The 11,764-nt window shown below is 41.2% G+C and overlaps 1 protein-coding gene across 3 annotated transcripts in view; it reads right to left on the bottom strand.

Moving 5' to 3' along the window:
* tert (telomerase reverse transcriptase) overlaps positions 1-11,764 on the bottom strand; it is a 39,566-nt gene that overhangs the window by 10,975 nt on the left and 16,827 nt on the right. For 2 of the 3 annotated variants that reach the window (XM_067426432.1, XM_067426431.1), the window contains exons 10-16: positions 11,674-11,745; positions 11,397-11,582; positions 10,019-10,142; positions 9,660-9,721; positions 7,007-7,131; positions 6,394-6,531; positions 3,895-4,278 (exon numbers count right to left, since the gene is read on the bottom strand). In XM_067426432.1, the coding sequence (XP_067282533.1) occupies positions 4,175-4,278; positions 6,394-6,531; positions 7,007-7,131; positions 9,660-9,721; positions 10,019-10,142; positions 11,397-11,582; positions 11,674-11,745 (811 nt within the window). In that variant the 3' untranslated portion in view covers positions 3,895-4,174. Of the gene's footprint in view, positions 1-3,894; positions 4,279-6,393; positions 6,532-7,006; positions 7,132-9,659; positions 9,722-10,018; positions 10,143-11,396; positions 11,583-11,673; positions 11,746-11,764 lie in introns of those variants that run through there. The other variant, XR_010899376.1, reaches the window with a different exon arrangement.

Raw genomic sequence — 11,764 nt, forward strand, 5'->3', positions numbered from 1 at the left:
TCTGAGATTGTACCCCGTCTGCACCGATGTGGTAAAATCCGTGAGATACACGTGAACCGAGCTGTGATTACTGCACTAGATGAAGATAGTATCAAATTAAAGGCACAGTATGTAAGTTTTCGTCTCTTATTCGAAACAAAGGAGTGGGCGGAGCTTCTTCATATTTGGTGTTTTGTGAAATCTGGATAGAAATGTATAATTTTTTTTTAAAAGGTGAACGCAATATCATTTCAATGTGGGTTACACCCGGTGGCCATTTTTGGTACAGCGCCTAAACAAAATCTCAATTTTTGTGATATCACTTAGAAAGGCATGCGATGTGACTTGTGTAACTGTAGTTAGTGTGTAATGTCGCTGCTTGAGCATTAACAGTCTCTGCAACGTTACAGCGCTGAAAGTTCACTGCAAATGGAGATATTGTCTTTTAAAGTTACGGCAGTTCATTGCCTACAAAAATGGCCGGTTTGGACTACAACGAGCTTCTGGGTTGGTGACATCATAAACCCTCGCTAGTCTCCGCAGATGTGACTTCTGCCCGTAATGGGAAGGGGCGTGGCCTTTAGGGATGGGTACCGAAAACCGGTATTAAACGGGCCCCGGGGGTGAATTTTGAAAGACCGTAGTATCGATAAGCTCGGACGTTATCGGTTCTGCTTTCGGTACTTTTGAAAAACACGTGACCAGAGAGAGAGAGAGAGAGAGAGAGAGAGAGAGAGAGAGAGAGAGAGAGAGAAAGAGAGAGAGAGAGAGAGAGAGAGAGAGAAAGAGAGAGAGAGAGAGAGAGAGAGAGAGAGAGAGAGACAGAGAGAGAGAGAGAGAGAGAGAGAGAGAGAGAGAGAGAGAGAGAGAGAGAGAGAGAGAGAGAGAGAGAGAGAGAGAGAGACTAATAAATGTGCGGGAGCCGCAAGAGATTTAGATTTTGTCTTCCAAAGATTATAATAATAATATTTATGTCTAGCGCAACTTAATTCCCTTTGTTGCCTACGCCGCCATTTCTCCCTAAAACTCAAACGTAAGACAGAATCAGCACGATCGGTGATTGTTGTAAAATACAGTCTAGCTACTGTTGGTAAATTGTGGGATGCGTTTAATAAAAAAAAAGAGCGATTAAATCACAAAAATGTGCGCAAGAGATTGTTCCCAAGTCGGCGCGCGCTCTGAAACAGCCGCAACGAGACGAGCAAATTACACTTTCGGTTTCACACTCGCGTCTAAACGATCAGATGAACACACACATCTGTCAAAATGACCGGCTTGGAGAGTCTCTTAAACACAACACAGTTTGTGTCTAAAATGGACGTAGTTATTATGGATATAGTCAGGAGAAAATATAGTCCATCTGCCTATTATCAGTCGCCTATAGATCTGCACATCTGTCTTAAGAGGCAGCAGTGTAAATAAACATGCTGACGAATTACTGCGAATTAAACAACCAAATGCACAGAGCAAATCACTCACAGCTCTTGCATGAATAACTTCAGCTTTAATAAGCATTATTTTGGCTATTTATGATGAACAGTGTTATTTTACATTTGATTACTAGAATTCTTCTGAAATGAAAGCACTGCATGCGTAGGCTGTGTATTTTTGTTAATTGTTCGTGTGTGTATATATATATATATATATAAAATCTCAAAAAGTACCGATAAGAATACCGTTAAAGTACCGGACCGATAAGCAGTATCGGTAAGAGTAGTAATACCGTTAAAACCTTAACGATACCCATCCCTAGTGGCCTTAACCTGTGCTTGGCACTTCAGCCAATCAAAATACAGGAAACTACATTTGGCCATCTGACCAATCTAAGACCATTGTGTTTTTCAGAGGGAGGGGCTTCATAGAAGCAGGAAGCAGACGAGCCGTTCAAAGCACAGGCAGCGGTGTGGAATAAAGGGAGAATAGAAGAAAAATACAGCGTTTTAAAAAAAGAGGTATTAAGACATGTTATACTGCGCCCCATAAACAAACCAAGCCTAGAAAAAAAACACGGAACTGCCGCTTTAAAGTACAAATTATTTTCAAAATATATGAAAAAACTAGTAGATGCCGAATTGTCTGAATGAGGAACAAGGACTCTCTGAGAAAATAACAGAGATTAACATCTGAACTGTCCTTCACGCACAACTGGAGACGCAAGTCTCACCTCACTATCAGCTAATCTACATCTTTCCCTATATACCCCGTCTCCCCCAATTCCTTCCCTGTCTTCATGCTGAGATCACTGAAAATACACACACAATCTCTCTCTTACAATGTCAATCAGTCCTCACGATACAGTATTATATGTGTTTGATATCATTTGAAATGTCTCAGTGTGACTGGTACAAAGATATCATCTGCACAGAAGTAAATCAAAAGATAATCAATGTTTTAAGAGTTTAGAGATATTTTGTCTTAGTTTGGTGGGTGTGGCTTTCAGCCATTTGGCCTTTACATCAATACAAGTCTTGATCAATGCAAATTCCCATTGTGAACTTGTGTTTACACTTCAAAGAGTCTGTGCATTTGTTTCTGGGTATTTAAGGAATGTTGCAAAGAGCTCAGGGCTCGACACTTTAAATCGGTCAGCCCGTAATGCTGGATGTCAGATAGCCAGCATTATGTAGTTTTCAGAAGTCAGGTATACATTTCATTCTTTACTTCAGACTATTTGATGTTATGTATGGATTACCTTTGAATTGATTATGTAATTGGCTTTATACATTTACCTGACTGTTAATAAATTGTTACACTTTGATTGATTCTGACTTGCTCTGGAATTATTCAGGTTGGGTATAATTTCAACAAAGGGTTAAACGGAATAATTAAATGTGTAGTTAAACTATTAAAATTGAATGACCAAATAACCAAATGGCATTCTAACCCAAATTATAAATTATAATTAAATGGAGTCAGATAACGAGGAATTGGAATAAAATCCCCTTTTCCCGCTGAAAAGACGAACGCGCAGCAACCTTCACCCGCCGATCGTTAGCCTCCGTTGGGACGATTTGGGCGCCTTACAATTTTATACAAAATAAAAATATGTAGACATGTGTACATTTGATTAGCAGTATATTTAAAATTTCCATAACTTTTCATTATTTAATTATCTGAAGTACTTCAGCAATAATCTGCTGACTAAAGACCAAACTTTCTATATTACAAAGCATTCTTGAATTACAACCCTTAAAGTTTGGACCATGCATTTCCACGTCTATTCTCAAAAAGGGGTAGAAATGTGTAGGCTTTGCTAAGTGCCGTCTTTACTAGGTAATATTAAAGGCACAATATGTAAGTTTTTATCTCTTATTGAAAACTCAAGACGTCTTAACTCTTGAGTGGGCGGAGCTTTTATTCTGCTGCGAGCACTTCCACTTCTTCCGCTCGTGGGTGTGTGTGTGTGTGTGTGTGTGTGTGTGTGTGTAATGCACCGCTGTTTTATCATCTCACACATCTGAGTGTGTTAAAGAGAAGGTTTAATGCGACTCTCGGCGCTACTATGAGCCACTTGTTCACACTGCGGTGAGCGAGATCATATAGGCGGGAAAACATGTCAACAACAGCAGATTTAAACAATAAGACTAACTGTGCTGAGCTAGAGAACAATCATTAGTTTCTGTCCATCAATGATCCAAACAGAGTCTAATAAAACACATCAGATATTAAAGCGGCGATAGTGTGGCCATGGTTACTACACAATGACACCGGAGGGCAACCCAGGGATACGGTCCGTTAAAATGGCTTATTTCTCAGGATTTAAACATTATTGGAAAGATTTGGGATAACATGTTAGTATAATACCATTCAGGTGGTTTTAAAATATATTATTCCAAAAAAAACGTACATATTGTGCCTTTAATCTGAATAATTCACTGTGTCTGCAGATTGTAGGAAATCACAGTGATTTTCCACTCATGAAACGATCTTGATTTATTTTTCTGTGCTGAAATATACATTTTAAAGCACAAACAGAGGCATCAACATGCAAACATAACAACTGAGAGGAAGTTAACGAGCGCCTCTTATCTCGCGCTGCGTTTAACGACGGCCCATCAACACTTTACACACAGCGCAGATCTGTTTAGTCAGCTGGACTCGAGTTAACGGTGTGTGTGTGTGCGTGTGTGTGTGTGTGTGTGTGTGTGTGTGTGTGTGTGTGTGTTCCTGAAGCGCGTGATGGCCGTTTACGAGTCTATGTCCGGATGGATTTAAAGTCCTGAGGGATTCTGGGAGTGGCGGCCTGATGGACACGGGCCAGTCTGATCCCACGCAGAGCCCGCTGGAGACGCCTCCGTCCTACACACACACACACACACATTAGGTTTTTGTGAATTGTGGGGACTTTCCATAGGCATAATGGATTTTATACTTTACAAAAAAAATGCTCTTCTTACTCAGTATTTTGTCTTGTTTCTAGTCCAAACATCTAAAAACTTTTTAAACAAGAAGTATTTACTAGACAAGCAAAAGTAATTGTCTTGTTTTGGGAAAAAATAACTCAAAATTAAGAGAATTTTTCCTTAAAATAAGATAAATAATCTGCCAATGGGGTGAGAAAAATAATCTTAATTCAAACAGAAAACAAGATTATTTTGCTTACCCAATTGGCAGATTATTTATCTTATTTTAAGGGAAAACTTGAGTTATTTTTAGATGTTTGGACTAGAAACAAGACAAAAATACTTAGTAAGAAAATCATTTTCTGCAGTGTATATCTCCCTACACTCCCCCTAAACCTATCTCTCACACAAACACAAACACACACACACACACACACACACACACACACACACACACACACACACACACACACACACACACACACACACACACACACACACCAGTACCGGGTTTATGATGCCGTCGAGAAAGAAGAAATTATAGAGCGAATAAAAAACCTGACAGAGCCAATCATTATCAAAACTGCAGTAAAAGAGGCTCAGCAAACGGTAACATTATGAAGAAGTTCCTGGAAGTATTGTCCACTGCATGAAACAAGTCAAATACACATTAACAAACAGAAGTCATTTAAGAGTGTAAAGAGACATTCAGTGTTCCCAGCATAACAGCGACGCCTCTGATTGGTGGATCGAGGGTTGTTTATGTCTTTTGCAGGAATATGGCTATAAAACGTTTTTTAATTAAGCTAAAATCACACCAGGTTATTATCGTTAACGGACTACAACTGTTAAAAACATTAGTGAACTGAAATAAAGTTGAAATAAAATATAAATATTTGATATGAAAAACTGAGAAATGTTAACTAAAATATGCTTAAGTAGAAGCTATTAAAACAATACAATTAGGGCTAGGCATGTTAACGCGTTATTATCACGTTAATGCATTTATTAATTAACGCCAAAAATTATTTTATCGCGCATTAGCAGTTATTTATTATTATATTGAAAGGCCGTTGCTCCCTGCCTCTGAATAACAGGGCCGATGTTAAAGCTGACAGAACACTGATGAGAATATTACTACACAATCAATAGATGTAGACCACCAGTTTAATTTAATTTAATTAATGTTTAAGTTGATATTTACAGGAAATATTGTAACTATTACTAACTTTTAACTGCTGTAAAAAGCACCTTATTAGTTGAAAGTGTTTGCAAACCATGTTATAGCACTTTAGCAGCACTTTTGTTTTCATTATTGAATTTTGCGCATACTGCGATTAATCGCGATTAAACATTTTAATCGTTGCCCAGCACTAAATAAAATGAATAATTGGAAATAAAAAAATTCACAAAATTAAACCTACATAGTAATGTTAAAAAAACTAAAACTAATAAAAATGACAAAAGCACATAAAATTACTGAACAAATGTCACAAAATAAAAGCTACAACTAGTAAAAAAATGTTGAACTAAAATTTAGATAAAATGTAAATATTTTATATGAAATCCTTACAAATGTTCCCTTGACAATTAACTTAAATATGATTAAGAAGGAGCAATTAAACCAAAACAATTACTATTTACTTAATTGGAAATGAATAAATAAAAAATAAATAAAAATTAAACCTAAATAGTATTTTTTGTTTAAAGTAACAAAAGCGCACACACACACACACACACACGCACACACACACACACACACACACACACACACACACACACACACACACACACACACACACACACACACACACACACACACACACACACACACACTTTATAAAATAAATTAATAAATTAATTAAAATCTATTAAAATTAATTACATTCAATTAGTTGGCAACATTCCTCATTTTTGTTGAGTTTAAGTATTAAAATAAGTTTAATAACAATTATTAAAAAGTAATAAATAGATATTAAAGGTAAATTAATTGATGAAACCTGAACATATAAATTGAACCAGTTCTTCAACAAACACATAAGATGCCTTTAAGAGTTTCCCGCAGACGTACGTTTATGCAGAGGAGGAAGCAGAGTGCGGTAAACCGGCCGATTCTGAGTGCAAACCGTCGCAAACGCCAGACAGAACATCAGCTGAACGGCCTCATACTGCAGAACGCCTCCGCCACACACACCGCCCACAACCAGACCTGAGGGATACGAGACATCAGTGGGTTAATTAGAGTCTCTTGAAGCATCCAAAATACATTTGGGTCCAAAAATAACAAAAACTACGACTTTATTCAGCATTGGCTTCTCTTCTGGGTTTGTGTTCAATCCTCAAATAAAGATTCGAACGGTTATGAATCAGTGAATTGATTCATGATTCGGATCGCGTGTCAAACTGCTGAAATCACGAGACATTGGCGATCCGAATCATGAATCAGATCAAACTCACTCAAATCCTTACGCTTGCCCATTTCTCCTGCTTCACACACATCAACTCTGAGGACGAAATGTTCACTTGCTGCCTAATATATCCCACCCACTAACAGGAGAGATCATCAGTGCTATTCACTTCACTAAGGTCATAATGTTATGCCTGATCGTTGTGCGCCACAATAGAGAAGACCAGCGCACCTTCAGTGTCGTGCCGACTCTAATGCCACTAACTCGTGCTCTTGCCTGTGTTCGTGTGTCTGATGAGTTTATTCGTGACTCGAGCCATCGTCCAGATCATCTTCAGGAAGAAAGACGGGTTTGTCGCCACATTCTGACCCAAAGGGAAACTCTTCACGCATGCATGAAACCTGCAAACACACACACACACACACACACACATTGCGTTTTTGTGAATTATGGGAACTTTCCATAGGCGTAATGGATTGTACACCGTACAAACTGTATTTTCTATCCCCCTACACTGCCCATAAACCTACCCATCACACACACACACACACACACACACACACACACACTCAAAACGAGTCGTTTTCTGCATTGAATGGAATGTTTTAATGCTCAGTTTCACACAATCATTCACCGCCGAAGACTCAAACATCAGCTCGAGTTACTCAGAGGTTTGGTCGTGTTAAACTTTTGCCACCAACACAAATCCACCAAAAGTCTCTTCTGCTCCCCGAGGCTGTGTTGATTCGGCCAGAAGTGAAAGATTATCCCAGTGTAGATCATCAGTTCTCTATGTGAATATGATTTATTTCATCCTCACTGCAGTCTTCAGTGTCACATGACCCTCCAGAAATCATTCTGAGGACTGAAGACCGGATTCTGTGATGAATATAAACTTCAGCACTTATTTGAAATCTTTTGTAATATTTTAAGTGTCACTTTTGATCAATTTAAATTGCCCTCATTGAATAAAAGGACATTTTCTTTCACACACACACACACACACACACACACACACAGAAACGCGTGCGCGCACTCACACACACACACACACACACACAGAAAAGTACACACATGCACACAGACACACGACAGAAATGCGCACACACAGGTATACACACTCACACACACAGACAGAAAACGTGCACACACAGAAGCACACACACACACAAACACAGAACCACACACACACTCAGACAGAAACACACACACACACACAGAACCACACACAGACACACAGAAACGCACACACACAGAAGCACACACACACACAAACACAGAACCACACACACACTCAGACAGAAACACACACACACACACAGAACCACACACAGACACACAGAAACGCACACAGACAGAAACACACACACACACAGACAGAAAACGTGCACACACACACAAACACAGAACCACACACACACTCAGACAGAAACACACACACACACACAGAACCACACACAGACACACAGAAACGCACACAGACAGAAACACACACACACAGACAGAAAACGTGCACACACAGAAGCACACAAACACAGAACCACACATACACACAGACAGAAACACACACACACACACACACACACAGACAGAAACACACACACACACACACACACACACACAGAACCACACACAGACACACACACACACACACACACACAGACAGAAACACACACACACACACACACACACACACACACACACACACACACACAGACAGAAACACACACACACACACACACACACACACACACACAGAACCACACACAGACACACAGAAACGCATACAGACAGAAATACGCACGCGCACGCACACACACACAGGGATAAACACACATGCACACAAACAGAAACACACACACACAGAGACAGAAATGCGCACACACACACACAGAAGCACACACACACAGAAACGCGCGCACACACACACACACACACACACACACACACACAGAAATGCACACAGACAGACAGAGATAAACACACACACACACACACACACACACAGACAGAGATAAACACGCACACACACACAGACAGAGATAAACACGCACACACACAGAAACACAAACAAACCAAAAAAAAAGAGAAACACAGAGAAACACACACACACACACACACACACACACACACACACAGAACCACACACAGACACACACACACACACACACACACACACAGACAGAACACACACACACACACACACACACACACACACACACACACACACACACACACACACACACAGACAGAAACACACACACACACACACACACACACACACACACACACACACACAGAACCACACACAGACACACAGAAACGCATACAGACGGAAACACACACACACACGCACACAGACAGAAAACGTGCACACACACACACACACACAGAACCACACACACACACGCACACAGACAGAAATGTGCACACGCACACACACAGATAAACACACATCCACACATACAGAAACACACACACATACACACAAACAAAAACAGAAACGCACAAAGACAGAAACACACACACACACACGCACACAGACAGAAAAACGCACACAGACAGAAATACGCACGCGCACGCACACACACACAGGGATAAACACACATGCACACAAACAGAAACACACACACACAGAGACAGAAATGCGCACACACACACACAGAAGCACACACACACAGAAACGCGCGCACACACACACACACACACACACACACACACACAGAAATGCACACAGACAGACAGAGATAAACACACACACACACACACACACACAGACAGAGATAAACACGCACACACACACAGACAGAGATAAACACGCACACACACAGAAACACAAACAAACCAAAAAAAAAGAGAAACACAGAGAAACACACAATCACAAACAAACGACAAAAACATGAAAAACAGACAGAAGTGTGTGTTTGACCTGAGCGCCTGCAGCAGGATCAGCTTATACAAGCTCCTGTAAACGGCTTCCACTGAGTTCATCTGGAGAGGAGATCACACACACACACACACACACACTGAATTAACCCTGATTTCAGACTCCAACGACACCACACATCAATATTAATCAGTCAGATTATAACATTATTCATTTTTCTGTTCTTAAAAGCTCGCAGCTGCACTTGTTCCGGAAGTTCATATTAATATAAATCCCCCATGGGGAAAAACTAACTGGAGTTTTACTTCCAGAACTGACTGTTGAAGTCTATGAAACTCACAGCCAATCAGAACGCATCTGCTGTTAAATATGCGGAATCAGCCAATGAGACGCAGACTCACCCTGAGGTCCAGGAAGATGTCTGTGCACTTGAGGCTGAGGACCGACAGCAGCTTCTTCATGACCGCGGCCGGAGAGTGGGCGGAGCCTAGAGTCAGACTGTAGCGCAGTGATAGGCCGTCATACCTGAGGGGGCGGGGCAGAGATTTACATATGCTGTGTGTGTATAGTAGCTACATTTGATTTGACACAAAGTATGTGCTACACAGTATGAATGTAATCCGGGTGCACTATGTTTTGTCCGCCATGTCATGTGACCTTCACACACGCGCACACACACACACACACACACACACACACACACACACACACACACACACACACACACACACACACACACAGAAGCACACACAGAGAAACACAGGGAACCACAGACACACACATACATAAAGAAACACAGAGAACCACACACACATACCCAGAAACAGAGATTAACGCACACAGAGACAGAAACAGAGATACACACACACACACACACAACGAGAACCACACACATACACAGAAACAGAGGTAAACACACACACACACACACACACACACACAGACAGAAACAGAGATACACACACAGACACAAAGAGAACCACACACACACACACACACACACAACGAGACCCACACACATACACAGAAACGGAGGTAAACATACACACACACAAACAGAAACAGAGATACACACACACACAAACACATACACAAAGAGAACCACACACACACACACAGAAACAGAGGTAAACACACACACACACACACACACACACACACACACACACAAAGAGAACCACACATATACAGAAACCGAGGTAAACACACAGACAGAAACAGAGATACACACACACACAAACACAGACACAAAGAGAACCACACACACACACACACACAGAAACAGAGGTAAACACACACACACACACATACACAAAGAGAACCACACACACACACACACACACACACAGAAACAGAGGTAAACACACACACACACAGACACAAAGAGAACCACACACACACACACACACACACACACAGAAACAGAGGTAAACACACACACACACACATACACAAAGAGAACCACACACACACACACACACACACACACAGAAACAGAAACGGCGGTAAACACACACACACACAGAGATAAACACTGGGTGAAGTGTTTTTAAACTTGTTTGGTTACAATTATTGGTCTCGGTCATAAGTTAACTATTCCTAGTGATTCAAACAGAAGACACCTTAGCAACCACTCAGAACACCTTAGCAACCGCATTCCAGGACACCTGGATGTGCTTTTGATTGCAGCTGGGAAGCGTATAAAACCTTATGGAGATGACACACTCATGGGTTATGATCTGATGATGATAAGCTCCTGATTTACAGCGATAGGCTCACCGCGAGTAGTCCTTGTAGACGTCCAGAGTGTGTGTGTGCAGCAGAAGGCCACACCAGGGGAAGAGAGAGCCCGACGGGAACACACACACACCACAGCTCACCCACTCCTCACACACCGGGAAGTTCACCGCCACCTTCTGAGGGTTGATCTTACAGCCGTAATCTGGGACGCCGGCCAACAGCGTCCTGACAGAGAGACAGAGATGAGAGTGTGTGTGTGTGTGTGTGTGTGTGTGTGTGTGTGTGTGTGTGGAGCAGATGTGACATGTGGACGTACGTTAGGAACTCTGTGGCTTTACTCAGATGGGGAGTGATGAGCAAAAAATCATCAACAAGCCTCATGAGACACCTGCAAACAAGAGGAGAGA

Source organism: Pseudorasbora parva, chromosome 19 (genome assembly GCF_024679245.1).
Source record: "Pseudorasbora parva isolate DD20220531a chromosome 19, ASM2467924v1, whole genome shotgun sequence".
NCBI lineage: Eukaryota > Metazoa > Chordata > Actinopteri > Cypriniformes > Gobionidae > Pseudorasbora > Pseudorasbora parva.